General features: G+C 37.8%; 1 protein-coding gene across 2 annotated transcripts in view; it reads left to right on the forward strand.

Moving 5' to 3' along the window:
* The first annotated feature begins 6,972 nt into the window (after nucleotides 1-6,972).
* CSMD3 (CUB and Sushi multiple domains 3) overlaps nucleotides 6,973-26,139 on the forward strand; it is a 1,062,125-nt gene continuing 1,042,958 nt past the window's right edge. For both annotated transcript variants that reach the window (XM_024739588.1, XM_024739590.1), the window contains exon 1: nucleotides 6,973-7,150. In XM_024739588.1, the coding sequence (XP_024595356.1) occupies nucleotides 6,973-7,150 (178 nt within the window). The remainder of the gene's footprint in view (nucleotides 7,151-26,139) is intronic.

The raw sequence follows: 26,139 nt of genomic DNA on the forward strand, positions 1-26,139 counted from the left end.
AATGAAATGATCCACTGACTGAGTTGTTTTAAAAATGTGCCACTGGAGGTTTACTTGAACTGACCAAATATTATGGCCTACTAAAGAGAAAGGAAATGTAGAAAATATTTGCAAGGACCCTTATTGTCTCCCAATTCCCACCTCTCTCCGGCTCATTTTACCTTTCTGGCCTCACCTGCCATGTCTTTATCACTTAACCAAATTGACCAAATCCTAGATATGCTTACGGAGTTTCTAACTTAAAATATTTCTGGAAAATAGCTCTCCACCAAGATATTTTTCTGCCAAACATCTCCGGATGATTCTAGAATGGCTCAAAGGTATATACTTTGCTTGAAGTTTTCTCCATTTCCCTCAGCTATAAGTAATCTCCCACCATCCTGGTGTTTTATAAGTAGCTCTCTTAAAATGGCTGAACTATATTGACATTCATTACTGTTACCTGAGAATATATTCTATCCCTTCTATTACATTGTAAGCTCCTTGAAAATAATGTGTGAATCTTGTTTTTGTTTCCTTGTAGTAGGAGCTCAAAATGATTTCTTAAATAAGTGAATGAACAGAGAGATGAAAATGATACTTGCTACACAAAGAGTAAAGATGAAATTGATCCCTGTCCAGATGGGACAGATATTTGTACTTACAATCCAAATTGGATTATGTGTAGCCAAAGCAAAATCAGCTGCATTGATTTCCTTCCTTCTGTGGCCAAAATGATCCTTCTAAGTTAAGGTCACAGTTATCTTCCTCTGAAGAAAGAATGCTTATGTTGCTTGGCCTCCTGTACTCTTATTCTGGGAAATATTTCAACACTTGTTAATTTTAGATAAATTTGAAAAATCAATGAAATAACAGAGTTGTTGGTGATCATTTCGGAAGTTTAAACACTGGGTCAAATTATGCAGTAATGAATATTCATACTTTTAATATGGTTCAGACACTAGCACATGTAACCACATATATGGATTATGGACTTCAAATTTGTAAAACCTCCAACAGTTCTACTATTAATGGTTCCTCTAATTAAAGTTTATAAATATTTAGGAAAAATAACCTCACAATTATATTTATAAAAAGTTAATAAATTCTGCTTTATCACCAGCAAAACCACTTCACTATCTCGTGAAAGGAGATTTCAAGCACAGGTGACGTACTTGCCTTTTACCTCTGGGCTGTGTTTTGCTTGGTTGGGGCTTCTAGATTATGATCAAATATAATTTAAAGTTTGCACCTTTCCAGAATTAACTTTGTTTTAGAATTGTTTACTTCTAAGTTTAGATTTCTCAGCAAAATTTCATAAAACTGATTTTTAAGTAGATAAGTGAAACAAAATATAAAGAAGGCCCCATACATGCTACCTAATCTACAATGGACTAGCAAAATGCAAAATAAAATGTATTAGTGGTTTTACTGAACTCTGAATATTTGAACATATGCATTTACATCAAGAAATTATAATCAGTTTTGAAGATTAGCCAATAATATATAGATGATCAAAAAGTCAAACATTTTAGGAGATGATAGTGAGTTTATTGGCAGATAACTTCAGGGCGTGAAATCAAATATGCATTGCATTTTGATAGTAATGATGATAGATTTCGTATCTTTTGAAATCCAGCCATTTGATTTATATTCTCTAAATACTTATGCATTCTCAAGTGCATTTGAGGCTGATACCACATAACTATATTAGAGTTAAAGAAATGATGGCAAAAAGATCTGCTACACTGGGAACTCAGATTTATTCAGAGCTTGTCAGCAAAACAACTTTATTACTTATGAAAAGAAGAGACCTGGATTATCCTGATTGTTCAGCAAAGACACCTTTTGCTTAACTTTTTATTTCTATTCCTTTACACAGAGACAAGTTAAGTGATATTAAGGCCCAGGGTTAGCAGGAGAGTGAAATTATCCTCAAGACAAACAGAACTGTCTTTCAAGATTCTCTCAATTCTTATCTTTTTTCTTTTAGGATCATTACTTACATGTTCCCCAACTATTTACCATGGTTCTTTTCCTTTAGGGAAATGTGCTCATATAGTTTATATTAAACTATCTATATATTATATTTATATTATCTATATTTAAGAAGGCATCAGTTTAAAAATTTGAATGTTAATGTACTAAACTTATACATGTGGCTCATGTCAAAAATAAGTTCTTTAGGAGTCAAAGTGTGATTTTTTTGTCTGGATACAGCAATAGATACTGCCTTCAGTTTTAAGGTTTTTCTGTTCTCTCATTGTTTAAAACACACTATTATTACCCTTATGTGACATAGAAATTCAGTCTCTGACTTTCTTAATGTGGCTAAAGCTGGAAAAGACTGAAATGCCTGTTAAGCCTCACTATTAATAAAACTGAAAGAGGAGTCAGGACATAAGAGGAATGGATGCCTAGGAAGCACTCTTAGCAACGCTTCCAAGAGACTCATCTCCACCTCTCAACAATGCTTCCTGATTAACAGAAATACAGATACTTTTATCCACCTGATAATTTATCTTCTTAAATATGATTGCTTAAAGAAAATTTACTTTATCATGAATATTAGATCTCTTTTTTTTCTCCTCAACCAAATAGGGACTATTGCAAGTCGAAATGTACAGACTTGAGTTAGAATTCTTGCATTATTCTAGATTCAACATTTAAATTCAAATGTTTTATTTCCCAGGAGTTGGAGAGGTCAGATATGATGGACTCAAGAATGGATACTTAAGTAGAAAAAATGAGAAAAGTAGTTCTTCTTTTTATCCTACTCTCCTGGCAACAAATTCTAAATGAAAACTGTGAACAAACAGGAAAATTCCTGCTTCATCATTTGTAAATCATTAACATTTTTATTTTTTTCCCCCACAGACCCAGAGGTTTGAATTTGAGCATTTTAATTAAAAAGTGTATGTCTACAATCAGTGGACATTCAGCCCTAATAGGCAGGAACATTTCTATAACAAAATAAATACTGCATTTGAACAGTAATCCTCATGTAAACCTGTGTATCTGTGACATGAATTAAGAAAAAAACACTTATAAGTTCATGACTCTGTCAAAAGTACATGCAAATCTTTCCAAAGTTAAAGGTAACCTCTTCCCAAGTCTTTATGTTGTTTTTTTTTTCTCAGTGTATTCATTCTGTTTTGATCATTTTCCTGTGATATTGCCCTTGTGATGTTAAAACAGAATAAATATGTATCGAGGACCTGGTTTAAAATGGAGCAATTTTTGAAAAGGTGCTTATTTTCTCCCTTTTAAGTGCCAACTAAGTCTTGTTTTAAGATCAAACTTCATTGTATTCCATAGTATTTGGGAGGGGGCCACTGAAACGGAATGGAAATCTGGTACTTCCAGTTTAAAGAACCTGTCCCTTTCTGATCTAAACTCTTTTTAAGAACTCTCCAGGGTACTTCATCATTGTGATTGGCTTGATGATCCTTACCAAGTCCCTATTTCCCTTGACCTGTATGTGAGATGATCAACAGGCTGCAAGAAGTTAAAAAAAACAAAAAAAAAGAGGGGGGAATTTTAGTAACTGACAAGTATAAAGAGAAAACAAATGTTTTTTCTCTGTATGTGTATATACATAATTTCATTACCTATACATATAAAGTATATATATATAATATATATAATTTGATTACCTTTAAATCATATCTTTGCTTTTCTATAGTTATACAGGTACATTTGTTATAAAAATCACATTTTTTGTTATTAGACTATTTTAAAACAAGCATCTTTGGGAGCTAGCATAGGAAAGAACAGTGGGCAAGCACATTGACTCAAAAATTGGACACCATAGATCCATATTTCCTCTTAAATATATTACCTCGGGCAAGGCAAGATAGTTAACTTCTTTATGTATCAATTTCTTCACCTATAAAATGAGGATAATTGTAATACTTGTCTCAGCAAGTTGTACAGAGACTGAATACGATATGCCTTGTGAATATAATACAATGTGAGGCATATAGGAAGCATTTAATGTTTGCTATTATGTTAGCTATTTTTTATTTTCTTTTTCTAACAGCCTTAAACAAATCTATGTACAACTGTGCTGCTTTCCTACAGATCAGCTGAGATAGATGATTTCTTCCACCCAAATTTAGACACGGTATTTTTCCTTCCGGAGAAACTGAGGAATTTCTCATCCAGGATTTTGGCTGATAATATTATGTTTCTGGAATACCTCTGGGAATGCTCCCTTGAAGGGAAAGCTGTTTAGCATGAAAGACAAGAGTGTGATCCAGCACTGACTGTACTGGATTAAATGTTAGTGTTCCCGACGATGACGACCTTGGATAAACCGTTTCATTTCCCCATGCCTTAACTTTTCACATCTCTAAAATATGATTTCCCATCCTATCTCAGGAGCTGGAAGATGCAGGTAAAAAATAGCTTGTGATTAATTATGAGCTGTAAAAACTAGAAACTATAGTATTGTTCAATGTATTAGGTTCTACCAGATAAATCTTTTAACAACTTCACATTGAAATTATAGGCAGGATTCATTTAGGGGAAGATAATTGGATTATAGGATTAGCATGTTTGACAATAAATTTTAGACACTGGTATCTTAGTAGTAGTCATGATGGTCCCATAGTCAAAGTTTATTTTTGCACAATAATTACTGTTAAAAGTATTCCTGACTTTTGAGAAATAAAGTTTTCGGGTGTAAATTCCTCCTGTCTGGATATATACCAATGTGTTCAAATAGATTACATACACCCAAGATTTTTTTCTTTTAATGAAAAGTGAAATCAGTTGAGGTGACTAAGCTCTACACATGTGGTGAGTAGGATTTTGTCAAGTGTCCTCATCAAGTCCAAGGACCTGTTTGCAGGTCCAACAAAGGCAACAGCAGCAGCAACACATCCTGACACCTTGACTGAAATCACTGCCAGCGCTGCCACCAAGGTGGCTGAGCAGGCTAATGACGTTTTCACCGTTGATCCTCCCAGTCTCCGTCTAGTCCCAAGCTTGTCGCCCCCTCCCTGGAATCTGCATATGTGGACAAGAAGAGAAAGCACTGGTGGGAAGGAAGTATCCTGCACACCGCCCTTAATGTACCTCTCCGAGTTTAATGAGGTCGGTTATGCATTTACAGCTTCAGCCTCTTGCTAATGCTCCCTACCCAGAAGAGAAATTTCTCTTTCTCTTCTTTCTCTTCTCCCCTCGCCCCCCACGAACATACACACAGGCACACGCATATATACTGCACGGACACACTTGGGAAAACAGCCACACATAGAAAATCATACTCCTCAACATTTCCATAAACACACACTCTTACCCTTGACTACAGCGCCCATGTACACACACACACACACACACACACACACACACACTCCGTGGGAGAATCACAGACCCACACAAAATGCCACGTACCCGGAGAGCTCAGAATCCTTCCTATGCTTGCAGATTGAACCCACACACCACGCACGCCTATTGACGCTCGCAGTGTGCCCACTTCCCAGAGTAAAACTCCCTCCAGATGCAATAGGCTTGCTCTTGTGAGTTGGTAGCTCCACATCGAGCCCAGGGACAAAAGCTGGCCAGGGTTCTCCTGTGGTGCACGGGACAGGGCCATCATTTGTGGGCAATGTGGAAAGCTGCAAACTCATATTGGGCAGTCCTCTTAACCAAGCCCTACAGATAGATACTAATCCCCCTGAGAGCCTTCGGTATGCAAATGGAGACAGAAGCTTTTGCAATCTATTGCGGAGCCATTGCTGCAGTCCTCCCCCTCCTGAGACGGTATCAGATTCCCGAAAAGGTCAGATCTCCAAAAAGGCGCCTAGTCTAAGGAACATATGGGTTATAAGACCTGGGCCAGGACCGACCAAAGAAAGATTAGAAAATTGACATACAAGAGCAAAACACGCTGGTCTCCGGACAAAGCTCCCCCACACCTTGGGATGAGGGAAATAGGGTACCTTTTAGATGTGAAAGAGAAGCGGGAGGCTTAGCGAGGGCCAGTAGATGGCGCAAGAACTCTTCCTCTGTACAATGTTAACCCTTGAGTGATGTGTTGGCGCGGCCAGGTCCAAACGTATAGATACATAGGTTTTCCGTTTTGAAAGAACCCTCCCATCTACATATTTGGGACCGATTCAGAATTAAAACAAATGGGTCTGTTCCAGATAACTACCACAGATAAAGTAGTTTAACTGCAGCGCACAGCAGCTGAAAATGGGGTAGGGAGGATGAAAGGGCGAACTCTTTGAGGAGACGACTGACTCCCTCCCCACCTCTCACCTCCGCCCTGGTCAAGGATGAAATCGGTTTGCCTAAAGATCAAAAAACCTGGTTGTGGGTTTACATCTAGGCACTTGAATATGTAAATGCGTGTGTACAAATAAATTCTTCTCTGTGATCTCCCTTTTTCAATTAAATCACAGGATGATAAATGTGAGACGCCTGCCTGAAATATACTGCAACTACAGTAGTAACACATGTCCCATTATAACGACATGGCCATCGATGGAGCCCGATTCATTTATCATCACGGTTTCCCTAAAAGCAATACAGATTCTCCGATTAAAATATTCCTTTAACATGCTTCTATATTCATAGGCTGCAATGGAGACCTCAGTAACATAATATTTCTTGGGCTGTTTTACAGGCAGAATTGATCTATTCGGGGAAAAAAAAATCAAACCCCTTAATTTCAAATATTGTGGGGAGTTTGTCAAAGAGAGGAGCTGGCCTTTAAGAGGCTCACCAGTGGTTTCTGGTGGTTGCTATAACGAGCTAGAATTGAGGTAGATTTCGGTGGAGGGGTAAAAACGCACAAGAAAAGACAGAATCCAGAGTAGCAAAGACTTTGTGCCCCCGTTGGAGAGAGATGGTTGAGTCCTCGTCAAGGTTGCTGTGGTATCCCAGAAACACCATTCACTTCGAGCTGTGACCGCGCACCAATAACAGCAGCAACTCCGCTGCGCCGGGCTTAGGAGCAGGAATTAGGAGCTCGCGAATAATATGAAAGGGATCCGCAAAGGGGAGAGCCGAGCGAAGGAATCCAAACCCCGGGAGCCTGACACGAGAAAATGCGCTAAATGTGGCCGCCTAGACTTCATCCTGATGAAGAAAATGGGGAGTCAAAGTGGATTTACGTTTTGGAACCTCGTCTTTTTATTGACGGTGTCTTGTGTGAAAGGTAGGTTTGCTTTCGGGGGTCCCCTCTGCTTTGGATGGAGGTGAGCTGACTTGTCGCCGGAGAGGGGTAGATTATTTGCAATTTGCACAGATAAAAATAATCATGATAATACAGAAGAAGGAGTTGATTCACAGCTCTCTTTTCCCCCTCAGATAGGAAATGCATTTTGCTTGCCAGATTTGGCGTTCAATGCAGTGATTGAGCTTGTGCTCAATAAATATTCTTGCAGTATGCTCAAACGAATACGTGAGTTGGTTCGTATACCCTCTAACTAGTGGATATCCAGGCAGAATTCCTCTGCAAGACTTTTCTTGGTGGTGAAGATTACCTTGATTTCTAGTCAAACCAGTGGTGTTTGATGCTTTGGCTGGAATATTTATATTAAAGAGTCTCGTGTAAATGCTTTTTAACCCTTTCAGGTAGGAAAGTTACCAACATGTTAGGAATGTGCTGATTTTAAATGCATTAGGGCACAGGGGTCTTTCATGCATCCCTCACACCAACATGAAGGTGTGCGTGCATATGTGAATTATTTCTACGTGGGCTCTTTTGCATTGATAAACGATAGAGGAGCTTCCATAGGTCCTGTGGTAGAGGTTTCGCTTAAAATGGGGCTTTTAAACGGTCTGAGACGCCACGAAGTGTTAACGAGCTACCTTTGGCGATGAATGAAGGTAGGAGGAAAGTCATTAGCTGACGACCAAAAAGAAAATCCCCAGCAAGTCTCAGCGTTCAGACAGGTAGAGTGAGTGTCACATGCACAACAGACAAGGGGAGGGAGTGGGTAGGATGTAAAATTTATTCCTAAGCAGGAGGGCAAGGGACAGTCAGGATCATTGGAAGGAGAGCTGTCCTCCGGGAGAAAATAGATCCCCAGCTCCGTTCTAAAACTTCTCCTGCACCCTGCTGCCCATTAATTGCTGCAAAAAATACTCAGGCGGTGTTTATGACTCATGCCGTCATGGCAGCTCACATAGACGCGAGGGATGTCGTTTTTAGTGAAGCTAGTTTCAAATCCCGGGTGTCTGTGTGTCGGGGGTGGGTGGTGGGAGGGAGGGGGCTTGTTTTGGCCCAGGCGCGCCACCGCTGTCAACACAAACTGGACGCTTCTTCCTTTGTAAAGGAGTGCCTCTCTGAACCGCAATCGGGCCGCGTCTCTATGAAACAGTTTATTGTACAGCTTGCAGCTGGCTGTCCCCCCACAGAAGGCAGTCCATTTGCATTCAGTGGAAATGATAATTCATGTTTTGGGTGGAGGGAGCTGGAAGGGTTACCTCTCCCTCTGTTAGGACCAAGGATGGGTGTCATGTCTCGAATTTTAATTTACATCCTTAAATGCCAAGAAGTTGTCCCTGGTCTCTGTGGCAGCAACTGCCTTGTAATCCCAAACTGCTCCTCAAAGCTTGACACCCCGCCCCCCCAGCCAGCCTCAGCACAGCTCTAAGCCAGAATGCTTATCCTCAACGGCGTAACTACACTGCCTAGCGCACAAAATGCGTCTCGGGGTGCTTAGAAGGGGTTTTCGTCGCCGGCTCGACGTGTGAGGAGCCTCGCATTTATGCTTAGTTCGCCTGCCACTGGGACTCGGTGGTTAATGGATGGCCCTGGGGCTGCCCAGCTAGACTCGCGCTCCGCGTGACGGAGGCGCCAGGAGCCAGTGACAGTTCCTGGCAGGAAAAATGTTGAGGTGGCTGCTGCTAGAAGATGACCGGGGGTTAAGTGCGAGTTTTCATGTGATACCTGTTGAGTCAAAACACATTCGAGGGGCAGATAGGAAGAGGGAGTCTCCGAAGCTGGGCGAGCACGCCAGCCTGACAAACACTGAGCAGCGCCGCTTGCAATTACAGCCCGGCTGCCCGTACCTACCGTATAGTTTAGATAAGACGCGCCGATAGAAACGAACAGCGCGTTTGTTTGCTTTAAATGGCACTGTAAATGAGACCCCTCTCCTCTACTCACAGCTCCCGTAATTTGGACTGAGATAATCGGCCCACTGAATATATTCCAGTTTCGGGGACAATGGGAAGAAGGAGTATTTCACACTCTGCTTTGATCCCGTCCAAAATCATTTTTCTACGGACTATTAAAAAATTTTTTAATGGTAATAAGATCCTTCATTGTCACTTATCTGCCACTTGAAGGACATCTCCTATATTTTACAACTTGGAACACTGTCCTCAAATTCTGAGACACAAACCTACAGAGGCTGTATGCTTTAGACTTGCTCCCGGTCGCCCAGTGGTGCCAATTTTTACAGTTGTTTCTTCTCCTTCTTCCCCTTCTCCTTATTTTATTTTAATTTTACCTCAGTCTCAAGGCTTTTTCGAAAACCAAGATTGTAGCAATGGCTTAAATGTTCTTTCCCCCAATGTCTACGACTGCTTTTGTCTTCCACGCTGTTTTTCTTCTGGTCTCCCAGGCCCACGGGGAAGCTCCGGATGGGGAATCCTTCTAAGAGCTTTGCAGGCCCTAATCTAGGCTAGTGCTAGGGTTCAGGAAGTCCGAGGCACAGGCGCGTGCTTTTCCAGGTGAACAGCTCCTGCCAGGAGAATTCCACTTTCTGTCCACACTTTTCATCCCTCCACTATCTCACCTCTGCCTGCAACAGCAATGACAAAGAGGCTCAGTGCGAGAAAACGCCTCAGAGTAGAAGACAAAGTGGCCTTCAGTAGGAGGCCTGAATCGCTCGAGTGGGGTTGAAGAGAGAGGCAACCCTTTCTGGGCATTCTGTCTCCTGTCGCCATCTGAAATAAAAGGCCATGGAGGGCACCAAATGGAGGAAACTAGGAATCGCTAGCGCGTCAGGTATCGCCAGGTAGACTTGAGGCCAGTACAGGCTGAAACACACACACACACACACACACACACACACACACACAGGAAAGCAGAGGTTTCTGAAATGCAGTCTGCAGCTGCAGTGTGTCTGTTTTAGGTTTCAATCACATAGAAACTGTGAATCTCCAAGTTGTGCTTAAACGTCCCGCCCACGTAAACAGACACCCGCGGTGTGCTTCCCCACGCTCCTTCTAGGGAGATCCTGGGGGAGCACACACATCTTGCAGGAAAGGTACAGAAAGCACTAACCTCGGTGGACAGCAGGTGAGAACTAGTGGGCCGCGTCCCCCACCGTGTACTAGAGCGTGATTTCAGGGCTTCTCTCTGGACCCCGGACTTCGAGAAGGATCCACGTTTCCGCGTGCTCTGGGACTCCAAGGAGATATTACTCCCGCCACAGAGTTCTTCTGGAAGAGCGGAGCTCGCACCTTCTCCCGCAGTTAATTAGCACTGGAAAGGGTCGCAGTGTCCATGCAGGGGGAGAGCTGCCAGCAGCGCTCATTAGCACCTTTTGCCCGCCGCCGCAGTGTGACCGCGCCGCAGGTTTCAGCCCCGCGCTTGTGCTAGGGGCTGATAACCCTCACTCCCCTGACCTCAGGGCGGCAGTCTGCCCTGTCAGTGACGTTAGGAAAATTTCTGTCGTGTCTTGAGGGACCTTTTGAAAGGTGGGTGTGTTGGGTTAATGTCTTCACAAACCAGTAACAACAGCAAACAAAAAGCCACCCACTGCCAAGGCCACCATCAAAAAACCCTCCCTTGAGGTTAACAGGACTGAGTCAGCTGCTTAGAGGTAACCTCAGGTGTCCCTGTCCTGCTGCAGTATGGACAGGAATCCCTCCCTTCCATCTGTTTCCTCCGGGAATACTTTATTTGCTTCTAGAAGGCCAGACTACCTGAAATATTCATGGACCACCTGAGGTTGAAACTGGATGCCTGACTTGGCCTTTGCCGAGATTGTGAGGGTGTGTGGGGGGGGTGCTGGGAGGAGGAGGTACACGCGGATCAACACGGAGGATCCTTCGGGAGGCCTCGAGGGTGGGTGTGGGTGGGTGTCCGAGGCGGAAACGGACGGCGGGTAACAAACAGTATATTTCTGTTCCCGGAGTCAGTGGTGCTGCAACCACTGCTGTCGCGCGATCCGGTGCAGGCGCCGAGAAAGCTCGCTTTCCCCATGCTGACCTCAGCGCTGCCCTCACTGAAACAACAGGCTCTCCGGGAGTTCGAAAAACTCACTGGGGAATGAGTCATGGAGACTGATGCTCCTCTACCATGCCCTTCATCCCCAGCCCTCCTCTGCCGCTGGGAGGAAAGCAAGCAGGGGGCAGTCCAAATGTTGGAGCGCCGCAAGGGCTTCGTTGGACCCTAGGGGAAAGGGCAGTGGAAATGAAAGAGTACAGGGTCTTCCCGGGTGCCAAGTGGTCCTCTCCCAGACCTGCTGGAGAGGCCAGCTGAGGGCTGAAAGAGGGACAGGCACGGGGACGGTAGCGCAATGCAGAAAGAACAAGAAGCAGGACGACCAAAGAAAGAAAGATAGACTCAGGCAGCAGGCGGATTCCCTTCTCCTTGAACACGGCGCCTTTGGGGAGGCTTTGCACCACCGAGTTGGTAAGCCAACCCAATTTACTGCCCTCAAAAGGCTTCAATAGCTCTGAGCTGAACTTCTCCTGCACAGTTACCCTGTTGAAATCATTTGGAAATGTCACCGTGCAGCATCAAATTTCCCGAATCTTTTGGTGTTGAGGGGTTTGGGGAGGATGTGAGGGCTGCATCAAGTCCATGTAGGAAGAGTGAGTGTGTGAGCAGAAATAATTAAGGAGAAGGTTTCAGGTTTTGAAAACCTGATGCCAGAGCCTTTGAGATCCTTCAAGGAGAAAAGGGGTAGAATTACTCCATAGATTAAGTACTCCAGGGGCATAGATTTAGTTGCAGTAGTTATTAATGTTCACTATATTAATTAGCATTACTATTTATGCTCTAGCTGAATAGATTTGGGGTACACATGCCTTTTCCCTGAACACACAGTTTGGTGTCTACGGAAACAGTGAAATATTAAAATAAAGCAGTAGCAAATGGCATCCGTACAGGGCTCTAAATATAGTAAAACTTTATCAAAAGTGAGATCTGATAAAACACTAATTAAGAAAGGTAGCAATTAATAATGCCCTTGTATGCATATAGGAAAAAAAACCCTCTAATGCTAAAATACTTGTCTAATCTCAAATACAAACAAGCAAAAGCAACTAAACTTAAGTTCCCTAAGGCTCCAAATATACTTCTCCTTGTGTCCCTAAAGTTTTACTTTCTTCTACTTAATATCAGGGTTTCCAGAAAGGGCTTCAGGATATTAAATACTTGCAATGTTTTGTCCAGTTTGAGAAATAACTTTGAAGCACCAAGCAACATGTCTGCTGAGGAACCTGTTACTTCAGGTAACATGACTATTTGACAAAATATGCCATCTTGTACTTTGAATTCCAGCGTTGGAGAGATAAAAGTAAAATGTCTGCTAACAAAAAGATTAGGGGAAAATGCCTGAGATGCCAATAAAACTTAAGGCCATTTTATTTTATCTATATATACATTAAAACATAGCTTCTCTTTCTGTCTCTTTTTTTCCATTCCCCTTACTCATAATCCAAAGGGGTGTGTAGTTTATAGATACAGTGACAGTTCTAATTTGGATTTTGGATGAGGTCTGGTAAGGATGATAGAACAGATACTGTCATTACCAATTCATCTTTTCTTTCTCAAAGTGAGCAGGTGGGGTGATTCATGGTACTTTCCAGGGAGATCAATCTCCACGTCTACAGGAATTTCTCTGAATTAGACCCCTCGTAAGGCTCTCATTCTCATCCGGAATATCAATTTTACAGGAATGTCACTGAGAAAATTCAATTTGTTGAACACCTTCCAGTATTCATGGTCTCAGGGCTGGTGATCATCTTTCTTTTTCTCAAGCCTCCAATCTTGCAGCTATCAAATGCATTTCATGCCATCACACCTTTTGCTATGCTATTGCTTGGTGTAGTTGAGGATTCTTAAGAATTAATACTTTTTGTATAATCACAGCCTGTCGCCCTGCAACCCAATTTGAAATCTCTAAAAAGTCAAAATGTATACGATTAGCATATGCATCATATACCTTGTACCTGATTCACAAGTATATCTGTGGTAATCAGGTGCCTTTAGATATCACAATATCTTTCTATTTGCTCATAAATGTTTGCACTGCAGTGATTTCAAAGTGTTCCTAAACAAGTAGCATCAGCATCCTTTGGAAACTTGTTAGAAATGTGAATTCTCAGGTCCCTACTCCAGGCCTATTGACACAGATACCCTGGTAGTTGGCACTGACATTGGGGTTTTTAACAAGTCATCCAGGTAATTCTGATGTGATCTAAAATTTGAGAAGCACTGCGGTAAAGTAGAAAGAGCAAGGGCTCTGGAGCCACCAAGACCTGAAGTCAAATAATGATTCTGCCAGCAACTATCTTTGTACTAGCAACTCAATTTTCCTAAGCTTCAGTTTCATTATCTATTAAAAAGGAAACTAGAATTTCAGTAGGAAGATTATATATGTAACATATATAGTGCCTGACACTAGTAGCTATCAGCAGTATTATTAAAATACACTTCCATGCACAAAGCTAGTATGAACTCCCACACATTTCATCCCTAACACTACCAGCCCTAACTTGTCCACAGCAGTAAATTAAAAATGTAGCATCTTCTCACTATTATTTCACTTTGGCTAAGTTCCTAGGCTATTATACATTAGGGAAACACTCTTGAAATTTCTTCTTATCACCCTTACACAGTTACTTTGGGTGCTGGCTCTATGAATCAGGAGCAGACCCATAGCTTAAATATGTTACTCCTACTCCTGGGCTAATTTTATCCATTGCATACCAATATTAATTTATTTTAATATTGATTAATTAATGTACTTACATGAATTTGATAATTCATCTTGTCCCAAATCCATGGTATTTCCAGGGCTGGAAGAATTCTTACATACCAGCTAGTTCACTGCTCATACTTTATACAGTAAAATGCACATGCCTAGAAAGGATAAGAGATTTTTTTTACTAGGTTACAAAGATAATTAGCTCCAGAACTGAGACTAGATCATTGGGTCTTCAAGTTCCTGTTCAACTCTCTTTCTACTGTACCTTATCAATTTTACTATAGAGTTTTCTCAGATGGCATCAATGAAGATAATCACAAAAGTTAACATCTGAGTACCATATACCAATTAGCACTATGTAAAAATATTAGTGACTATATGTTTTGTGGTAAATTTTAATGTTAACTACCCATTTGGTAAAAAACAAAAAAACAAACAATTGTGGAATGAAAATATTTTCTAAGACTATTATAATATGCAATCAAATAAATAACATCATATATTCAATAAAGTCTATTTTTGACATTACAAACCTATAAAAATAAAATCAGTGTACTGAGTGTTTTTAATCTCTCATAAAGAACTTAGAGGGCTATTACTTAATCAAATTCTTATTTATTTCTTCTCATAATCTGGGCACAGTTTATTTAAAGGCTTTTAAATCTAGAAAATCTGTTCCTAATTTATTTTATCCATGTTTTTAATATATTCACATTATATTGAGATTTATGCATTCTCTCTCATCTGTATTTACATTTGCACATTTCTCTCACATGATCTATATAAATGATGGTATCATGCAGAACTCCCATAGAAGTAATAATATATTTTATAAATATTAATAGTGTAAGAACAATCAATAATGTGAAGGGGTTATCTTCAATTTTAGTGACATGTGAAATATTTCTAAAGTCTCTTCAAGATATGGGAGTAAAATTTCCAAAATAATGAATGTTGCTAAATTTGAAGTGTCTAAATGTTCAAAAAGGGATTGAAATACATAAAAGGTAATGAGTGATTCTCTTAAAAGCTGAGTTTGTAACATTCAAAATGATAAAGTCTTTCTTCCTTCCTTTGCTTTATGTTAGCAAATTTTAAAGGAATATTTATGATTACATAATTTAAAGTAATGGCAAGGGTTTTTTTTAACTATGACAACTTAAAAAATAGGGTTGCATACCATTTTGAAAGGAAATTTATAAAGGGAAATAGTCTCACAGAAGAGGGTTTATTCAATTTTAACTGAAAAAAAACAACAACTATGCTATAGTTTTCCCTTATACAAGTTCATCAGGTTGACTCCAGAATACTCAGAGGTGCTTCATATATAGACAGGATATAAGACATTATTATGTTTGGGGAAATGGTACCAAAGTAGGCACGTGTATTTACTGCATAAAATATGAGCAGCAGGAAGCTCTGTGCTAAGCCCTTTATATAGAGTGTGTCATCCACATCTCAAAAGTGGTTCTCTCTCTTATTTTCCTGTTTTGAATCCTAACAAGCATCTTGTGAGATAGCTGTTATCTCCTATGTACAGATTATCATCTCCATTTATAAATCATCCACATTTCCTGGGACCAGAGAGGTGCAATGACTTTCCAGGATCGTTGGTTAGCTAGTGGTTGAATGAAATCTGAAATGATAATAGATTTTTAAGTTCATAGGCTCATTAAAAGTTAAAACTAAAAATGAGGGGGTTTCCCTGGTGGCGCAGTGGTTGAGAGTCCGCCTGCCGATACAGGGGACATGGGTTCGTGCCCCGGTCCGGGAAGATCCCACATGCCGCGGAGTGGCTGGGCCCGTGAGCCATGGCCGCTGAGCCTGCGCATCTGGAGCCTGTGCTCCGCAAAGGGAGAGGCCACAACAGTGAGAGGTCTGTGTACCGCCAAAAAAAAAAAAAAAAAAACTAAAAATGACCAAGTTTCTAATTAAACCTCTTCACTTTTAAGAGAAAAACTGAAATCTTGAGAATTTAATTGAAAAGAAAGCCTAAAATTATTATCCATGTTATATAATATATATCATATATTATATATAAATACATCATGTTTTATATATATATATATATCACAGTTACAGTAATACATAACTTCTCAGTTTTGTAATTTTCAACATCTTTTACTTAACTTGCCTAACTTTATTCTCTAAATTATTCTGTAAGATGGATGTGAAAGCTATCTTCCAGTTTTATAAGCAACAGTAAGTGAAGTAAATGCACAATAATACAAAGTTAAATATGTCAATATAAGATATAAAACGATTTAGTGCATTAAGGACAAAAAAGAAAAAAACAAATCAAAACATATAACCCTTAAATTCTAACCCATTGCTCCCGAGTAAAATTTAAAAATTTATGAAAGTAGATGACTTATGGACTTCACATATAAAATAATATGTGGGCATAAAACTATTTACCAGTTGTATCATAAGCTACGGCAAATAAATTTATTCCATTTGGTACCTACTCTTCCATTCAGTTCTATAGAGCTTTAACGATGGGAAAACTCTTACGACTTATTTGTCTAGTGTCTAACAGGGAATGTGCATTAGATTTATTTGTGGGTTCAAGGCAAAGTGCTTTAGAAAAAAACATTCATACCCAAGCTTCAACCACTTGCTCTACTTCTTCCCATAACTGCATCCTAGTTAAAAGCGCAGGTATAGGTGTACATCTTCACATACAGAGGAGAAAGTTCAGAGAAGTGAAGAGACTTGCCAAACAAGGGAGTGTGAAATAGTCTTTCAATTCTCTGTCCAGTACATGTTTTTTTACTGGGTACTGCCTTATGAGCTTTTTTATTTAGTCCTAACTGGTTTATGGGAGTAAAGCACCTAGAGAGGAGAGACTACTGTGCCTGTACCCAAATCCTGACCAGGCTCAAAACAATACTTCCTGAAGCGATTGTGTCCAGAGACACAGATACATGAGAGTAAATATTGGTAAATGAGAAACTTAACAAGCAATCTAAAAATTAACTAAAAATTAAATGGGGGCATTGAAATATACATCATTGTCTAAAAAAGAAAAAATACACATATTAAATTATACTTAAGCACTCAAAATTAGCATCACGTTTTCCTTTGAAGGTAATAAAACGTATCTTCATATGCAACAAAAGCACTGTTGTACCTAAGTCCTTTCTGAACTTTAGACTGTCTCAATATAAATATGTACTTACCTTTTTTCTACTTACGTTATTAAAATTTTGTTTGTGGGTATATTTTTAGAGAGGTCGTTTTAACCTATATTTTAAATGTTAAAGCTTGGATATCCTAACAATGCCCTCAGATGTATTATTCATAGAATATATGTATTACATTGGACACTGTTATGGGACATTGTTATTTTGAATAGTTTTGCATCTTACAACAGTTAGGTATAGATTTCTCCAAAGTTGCCAAAATTTAGGGATAAATTACAACTGCAATCTGTCTCCAAGTCTATTTACTACAATTATACATTCCAGAATTTTATTTAATGTTGAAAATTGACTGTTAGCCCACTTCTCCATTTTAAAATAGATCCAATTGTAATAATTCACCTTAGTCTACTGAAATTTTAAATCATAAACTGACTTGACGTTTTGTTTGCATGATTTTGGTGAAGGAAAGGGGAAACAGACTGATAATTAAAATGCGTTTTTCTCGAGCTTGTTCACGTTCCCATTAGCCTCTTTATTCATTCACAGCTACTTAATAAAATTATCAGCTGTGTTTCACTGTTTGATATTATTGTAATTTCTCAAATATCTATTTTTTGTGTGTTTGTTCACACTCTGCGTGTTGTTTGATTTGAAAGAAATGTGAAGAAAAAATGGGTTTTTTTAAACATCTTTATTGGAGTATAATTGCTTTACAATGGTGTGTTAGTTCCTGCTTTATAACAAAGTGAATCAGCTATCTTGCGTCTCCCTCTCATCCTCCCTATCCCACCCCTCTAGGTGGTCACAAAGCACCGAGCTGATCTCCCTGTGCTATGTGGCTGCTCCCCACTAGCTATCTATTTTACATTTGGAAGTGCATATATGTCCATGCCACTCTCTCACTTTGTCCCAGCTTACCCTTCCTCCTCCCCGTGTCCTCAAGTCCATTCTCTAGTAGGTCTATGTCTTTATTCCCGTCTTGCCCCTAGGTTCTTCATGACCAATTTTTTTTTTTTTTAGATTCCATATATATACAAAATTGAGTTATTTGTAGTGAGGTGGATGGACCTAGAGTCTGTCATACAGAGTGAAGTAAGTCAGAAAGAGAAAAACAAATACCATATGCTAACACATATATATGAAATCTAAGAAGAAAAAATGTTTTTAATTTCATTTTTCTCTTAGAATACCATATAATGGTACCTGGGGTTTATCAACTGAGTCAATGAAAAATATAATTTTAAGCTGATTTTATTATGAGTATTTTAATATAGAGAAGTGAAAATGGGTCTATTTCGTTGTTATTCTATTAAAGCACAATAAGATACTGTTAAAAGACTTTAACATCAGATAATTTGTAATTTTTAGGAATGGTTTTGTTTCAATGTTTAAACTATATTTTTATATACAGATATGGCTTTTCTGATTCTGTTAGTGGAGGTGTAATTTGAATTTCCCCCAAATGTTGGTAATGAATTTATGCCAATCTATCTGTATGTTCTAATATTGAGCTCTGTGTTGCTAAAAGCTGTATTTACGAGATAACAGATCAAAGTTAGGAGAACAGGCAGAATAAACACAAATGAATCTCCTGGAGATGAAACACAGTACCTTGAATTTATTGGCTCTGTGCTCTAACTGACTGAACTATGTAAACTAGACAAAATATTTACTCAGTGTTCACATATATGGAGAAACACTAAGTTAAGGTTTCTTGGCTGATGTCTAAATCAAAACAGCTGAACTGATTCAAATGTTTTGTGTTAACAAATTTGCATCCAGGCTGCTAATTTGGGTGCCAACTTCTGGCTTAATAGTGTACAAGATGATGGAGATGATAAGCCCTCTTAAATGAAGTTTGCAAAAGAAATGCTGACAGGCCCATGATTACCTGCACTGAATTCATGTTCAATGTTCTTTTCATGGCTTAAAAAGAAAAAATTTCATCCCTGAATTCTACTAGTACTTGAGCGCTCTTTTACCTGTTAAATCTTTTTAAAGGAGGTCAAACAGAAAGTATTAAAATCAATTTTCTAGCAAAGTGCTAGGAAATCTTTAATATCTGTGTTAGTCTGTCAGTGTTCATTAATATATTAATAGATTAAAATCAGAAATGACATTTTGAACTTAATTTTTAAATATTACCAATGTGTAAGTCCTTAGGAATCAGCCATTTTTCAATATTTTGAAGCTCACTACTTTTTACCTGTCATTGCATAGATTATTGCAATCTACCTATCTTAGAAAGAGCACCTTCTAATTATGTCATTCTTTCAAAAGTAAAATTCTCAAAGGCCTCAAGAGAAATTGGAAGATGTTAGACATATTAAGTTACATCTTGTGCTAGTTCATGTAAATATTTGTTTCTATCATTTTCTTTTTGTTAAGTCAAGTTTGGTTTATTACACCTTTTATTAGAACAGTATTATTTTTAATTGAATATTATTATATTGATACAATTTAAGTTAGAAGTTGTGAAAGATACAGTCGTCAGTAGGTTTTATTTCCACAGAAAGAACCAGTGGCTTATGTATCAGTTCTGAGACTCATCCACACATTCCTTCAGCCATCAACCATTTATTGAGGGCCAGTGTTTGTCATGCCCTTGACTAGTCTTTGAAAATATAGAGATGAAAATCTAGTCACTACCCTAAAAGAAGACAGTCTTCATTTTGAAGGAGGGTTTCTGTGAACATAATACCAAAGAAAATTGTGAAATTGTTTAGTTCTTTGATGTGATTCTTTTATCATGAAATATCAATATAGTTTATTACATCTTTATTTACATATTCTATATATTAAATCTTTATCCTCTCACAGGTAAGTATTAACATCCTACAGACATTGTTTGAAACTTTCCAGTGAAAGTCATCATTTTGTGATTTAATCTAATGTAATTTTCTCTTATAATTTTCAATTAAAATGTTTATTGACTCCCATCTGTTCAGAGAACTGATATTAACTTGTTTATCCAGTATTAATGAAGATCTCACATGTATTTCTATAACAGTGTTTGTACAGTTATATAATAGTTTGCAATCAGCAAATTGTGCTTCTTACCCATTCTTTTTTACATGTTTGTTTCTGCCTCAGAACTCCTCATTGGCTTCTAAACCTTTTAAATTTAAATTTAAATCTCTACCCCTTCATTTAGTGATTCACATGAAATAAACCTTGAACTAACTTATCAAGGTCAACACATGCAAAGGGTAAAATAAATAAATAAATATAAATATAACTGATTCTGTCATTGTTTTGTATTTCTAATTTTTTCATCCTTATTGGAGACTTATGTATGTTGGGAAAACAGTGTTTCAGTAAGTAGATTCTGTTTTGTTATTCTTTGTTTTGTTTTAATCTGTGATTTAAAGAGCAATAGAAGGATCGATGAATGATTATACTGAAATCCTGGCATTTGACGAGATGCTGGCATTGGATCAATGCCAATTTTGCTAGACAGGAGTTAAGTAGAATGATCTATCTTTACAAGGTTAAGACCTTCACCAAATTTTATCCTGTATTTTACACTTTCTTTATTCCCTTCACGTGGATTACTTTGATGTTTCACATTATTTTAATGTTTGCACCAACATCCTACTTCATGATTGCCATCTCCCTATCCCTTTCCACATTCCATGAAACTCACTTCTTTGTGATCTAATGATTTAATGTGTAAGAAACCAGATTTGATATTAATACAACAAATATTAACGAGTTTTTCTAAGCTCTAAAATCTCAACTATTAATGTAAGATAAAACCAAACATGTCCATTGTCTATGTAAATTGCTATCTTGTCCTCTCTGATGACTTTAGCAAAAAAAAAAAAAGTAAATTTAGAAGCTTGAGATGAAAGAGATTTGGGTAACATGAATTGTTTTACTCAACTTGGTACAACTAAAGGAAGGAATTTCTATGTACACCACAGTAAATTTCCAACACTCTCCACAATACACTCTCCATTCAGCTCCATTTATTGAAATCCCAAACTAATAAATGGGAGATAATTTGCAGGATCTGCTGACTTGGTTCCATCAACATCTCAAACCCCACCTCTAGGATCCTTCCCTTCTTTATCTTAACAAAGAAGGATATGGTCCCTTTACATTCTCAAAACTATATTATACAAACAAACAAATAAATCTTCACTGCCTTTCCATTCATTTGGTTTTTCCTTCTCAAGTTCCAACTCTCTGTTTCTTTCAAACTATTATTGACAATTCACATTCTGTATACAGTCTTGTAAAGTAGACTTTGTGTAAAATGCAGTGGAGAGGCTCTCAAGCTGGCTTGTTTATTGTTAGTACACAAGAGAATCTCAGAGAAGCCACCTGTAAGATGTACAGCTAGACTTCATGAGAACCATGAAAATGGATACAATTAGATTGGCTCAGGGTTTGGAACAAGTGATCTTTGCCTATGCAGCAAGTTCTGAGAAGGGTGTTTTGATCAAAGAAACAACACTGTTACATACACTTCAAGTATTTCTTAAACCCCAAAGTCAGTCAATAAAATTTTGTTGATAGCGAATAAACACAAGTAAGATAAGAAGTATATGCATTTTTATGAATTGTATATTTAAGCACAAATATTCATAACTTATGAATTCTGCCTATGTTGTTATTTCAATTTTTATGATAGTTATTTTTCTCTAAAGTACATGTAAAAACACTTCCCTCAGTTAGATATGTTATTATTTTTTCTGATTCTTCATTTCTTTTCTCATCTTAAGCACACAAAAAAGAAACGTTTTCATTGTCCACTGCTATGGACCATGAGTGTCTCTCATCCAGCACCTCAACCTTGAGTGATAGATAGACTTAGCTCATTTTTAAATCTGAAATTAAATCTTTTTAATGAAATCTTTTTAAATCTAAATTATGCTAATTTAAATATTTGCCATTTCATAAGTTTTGGGAGCATGGCATCTGTGTTAATCTTACTATTCTGAAAGTTTCCCATCAGACGTAGAACAGAGGAGATGCACAGCAAAGCTTAACTGACTATGCAACTACAGATTTTAAATACTTAAACTTCTTTTACACAGCAGATGAGAACAATTTGCACTATTAAGAATAGTACAATGGAAGATTTTTCCATCATAGGAGACTTTAGAACCAGTGTGCTTTTAAAAATAATTTGTACAGAATGCTGTCAATTTCTGTTGAGGTATAACATTAAATGGAATAATTTTAAAATAGGCTCTAATAGAAATATAATCAGGGCTTCCCTGGTGGCGCAGTGGTTGAGAGTCCGCCTGCCACTGCAGGGGACATGGGTTCGTGCCCCGGTCTGGGAAAATCCCACATGCCGCGGAGCGGCTAGGCCCATGAGCCATGGCCGCTGAGCCTGCGTGTCCAGAGACTGGGCTCTGTAACGGGAGAGGCCACAACAGTGAGAGGCCCACGTACCGCAAAAAAAAAAAAAATCATTTTAGATTTTGTTCATCTTACAAAAGAAATGACATCAGTTAAAAGGGGGTTACATACCTTTCAAACCAATAATTCAAATTGTATTTTTAAGTTGCTGATCTTGCTATGTAATGCTATATAATTCAGTAGAATTAGAACTTAATTTGCAAATCTAAAGCCAGCCAAAGATCCATTTTGTAATTAAACCAAAATTTGATAGTAATTGAATAAATATAACATCAAGGTAGATATGGATGATTTATACAGAAGTGGTTAATTTATCGTGTCTTGTAATTTATATAATCCAATAGGTTTTGCTATTTCTTCCCTTCCATTTGTGATTTCTCTGGTCCCCAAGTGTGTGATGATGTGCATATGTGAGAAATAAACTGGCTAGGCGTGTAGGCTTTACTTCAGATTCCCTGAATTTGCAAGATAATTAATACTTCTATGTTTTTATTTTTTACCTGTAAAGTTATCTCCTAGGTTGGGGTGAGGATTAAATACGATAATTTGTGTCAGGCAAAAATGTTTGGTAAGACAGTACATCAATGTGAGGAAAGAAGGTCAGATGGGTAAGGAGATGCTTTTATGAAATACTTTTATAGTGTAGTTTTAAGTAGAATTAGGTGAAAAAATACAAATAGGAAAGCACTGATTTCTATTAGAAAGACTGATTTCCCCTCCTAGCACATGCTTTTAATTATGGAGGTTAACATATGGTCTTTCATCATTAACTGGTTTCACCTTGAGCTTGAGTGTTTCAATTTATAAAATAGCAAGAAAGTCCAGATGAACCACAGATTAACAGTTTCAAGTAAAGGGTTTATGTTATTTTATAAAAAGGAAACGGCCTACTGGTTCCTGTTCTTAGAAAAATTCCATTAATTTAGCTTTCTCAAGTGCTTGACTCTCTAAATCTACCCAGTTCAACTATTAGTAGTTCTATCTTGTGAAAACAAAGCAAAATTGCAGACACAAGATTCCCTGAGAAATAAAACCATCTCATCTATGAATACTGTGATAATATTTTAATGCCTGAATTTATGCTAGTATAAGGATCAATATGGCTAAGTGTTGTGTTTCTTTAGCTGGCCTGGCTAATGAAAATTGTAGAGATTGACAATAATTTGTGCCAAATGATGTCTCCTCTCATATATAATAGCAATAATAACACCAAATACATGGTTTACTTCTATAAGTTTATTTAATCATAATAGCAAAATTGTGATGTATGTATTATCTTGCCATTTTATAAATAAGGAAGCTGGAGCACAGAGATTAAATAAGTTACCTGGGTCCACAGCTAGTAAATGGTAGAAACAGGATTTCAGCCCATATATTCTAGCTTCTAAAGTCCATAGTCTTAACTATTACTTACCGCTAAGATAATTTTGCAGTTGTTACAATTTTAAGAAGACTTTTCCATTCTAAGACTGGCATAATACACTGAAAGGATCTTACTCTGAAGCTTCTGGTACCATATATGTGTTGCCAATGAACGATTAGTTCAACAACTCCATGTCATCTGTCATATTAAATTAATATGGTTAATTTGGAAATATGGGGTTAGTATTTCTTTTGGTCTAGAATGCTATAAAGTCTATAAGCACAAGGAATGAAAGATGAGGTTTAGGCTTTATGTATTTCAGAAGCATTGAGTCCTAATTTTGAGAAAAGCTAGCTTAGCTGATTCAGTCTCACAAACTAAACGCTTACTGAAGTATACAGCTTTACAAGAATCTCATCATAACCCGTAATTAATAATTGTAATGATATATATTTTTATTCGTTGAGTTCAAGAACTATATTTTCTTTACTAATAAGGATGTTTCAGTTTTAAAGAAGAAGGAGCAGTTATTTGATCTAGGGCACAGTTCAGAAAAGAATGAGCAACACAGAGGATCTGGTGGTATCACCGAAATCATAACTTAACAGTTTCCTAACTGTAAATTTAACTTGGCATCTGTGTCTCTGGTGGTTGAGGATTTAGTAGGATATCAATTAACTTCAAGTACGTGGAGAGGCAGCCAGAGAGCATGATCCCATTCTTGACAATCAGCAATCTCTCATAAACTAAAATGATCTTTCCTGATATAATTTCTTATAATGAAATGGCTATACATATCACTGCCCTTCTGTGAGAGGTTATTTGACAAACGACTTACTTTCTCCTTCACAGCATTTAATCTTTATACTTTATACATTCAAAATGTTTCTTTCCATAAAAAGTTCTAAGCTACATAGGATAGTAGGTACAAATCTGATGCTGTCTGGGATCAGCTATGTAAACATCAGCAGATCACTTAACCTCTATTACTTAGACTTTCTGGACCTCATTTGCTTTCTCTATAAAATGAAGAAGTTGAACCAGATTATTATGTATGCATAGTGATTGGATATATTCCACAAACTGACCTAACTGACTGAACTAAACCATATGCTCTTCACAGATTAAGACTTTTAGGGGGAAGTGTTTTCCATATGGAAAATTAAGTTAAAAGGATAGGGATGATAACAAAGATAGGATGGTCAGAAGAAGCAGCTGGTTATTGGGAAAAGGGAGAACTTGATTTTTAGAGCTTGGGTTTGAGATGCTGGTAAGACATTTTTTGTTGACATCCTATAAACATTAGAAAAAGTATGTTTAGACTTTGAGAAAAATACAGTAATTAGTACCATCTATCAAATATGTTATATGCTTCAAAGCTCTTTAAACATATTAGTTCTTTTAATCCTCACAGAAACCCTGCATTTGGGAGGCTTCTGTATAACCATTATTTTTTAATATATCTGAATAGTAGAGAGCATAAAGAGAGGAAAAAAAAAAGGTGGGGGGAGGTAAAATTTCAATGATAGAACCTTGAGATCATTCTTTTTTAAAAGTAGAAAGTAAGTGATGACCTAATGAAAGAGACAGAGACAAACAATTGATAGAGTTTGGAAGAGAGCCATGAGGGTTGGCTGGTAGGGAATACAAGGGTTCTCAAACAGGAGGGGAAGATGTACAACACTGAAGACATTAAAGGGTAAAGGAAAAAGAGCTCTTAGAAGGATTAGTGGATTTGGCTATTCATAAATAACCTTTTAATGAGCTGTCTCAGTAGAGTGGTAGAGGCATAAATCAATTTACAAGGAATTGAGGAGATAGTAGGTGATGAGAAAACAGACACACATACACAATTTTCCTAATGAGCTCATGATGTTATTGAAGGAGTGAATACGGCTAGCTTTGCTGGAGCCCTCGTAGTTAGAATTTATCTTAAATATTTACATAATATTACTTACAAAATAGAACACAAGAACAAGCAAACAGTAACAAATCCATAATACCTATCTGTACGTGAGAATTTATTTACCACCTACAGAATATGGAGAAAATATAAGCATCTATGATGATGGATATAAGGCAATGAATGAGTAAATAAAGAAAATAGCAATGTAAAAGTTATTTGTCTATGTAAAAATGAAACAATTATGGGTATTTTAACTAGAGGACCTGGATGTGTTTGCCTGGGGATAAGGCAGGCTTCATCTGGCCCTCCACTTGGAGGTCTAGAGATTTTCTTTCTTCATTATGCACAGGAGACAAAAAGGCTTTGAGTAAATAAATACCACCAAGATTAAGGCTGACAAAAGAATTCCAATCTATTAATTCACACTGAAATTGAGGAGTGTCATGAAGATCAAGA

The sequence above is a fragment of the Neophocaena asiaeorientalis genome, unplaced genomic scaffold, assembly GCF_003031525.2.
Source record: "Neophocaena asiaeorientalis asiaeorientalis breed wild unplaced genomic scaffold, Neophocaena_asiaeorientalis_V1.1 scaffold533, whole genome shotgun sequence".
In the NCBI taxonomy this organism is placed as follows: domain Eukaryota; kingdom Metazoa; phylum Chordata; class Mammalia; order Artiodactyla; family Phocoenidae; genus Neophocaena; species Neophocaena asiaeorientalis.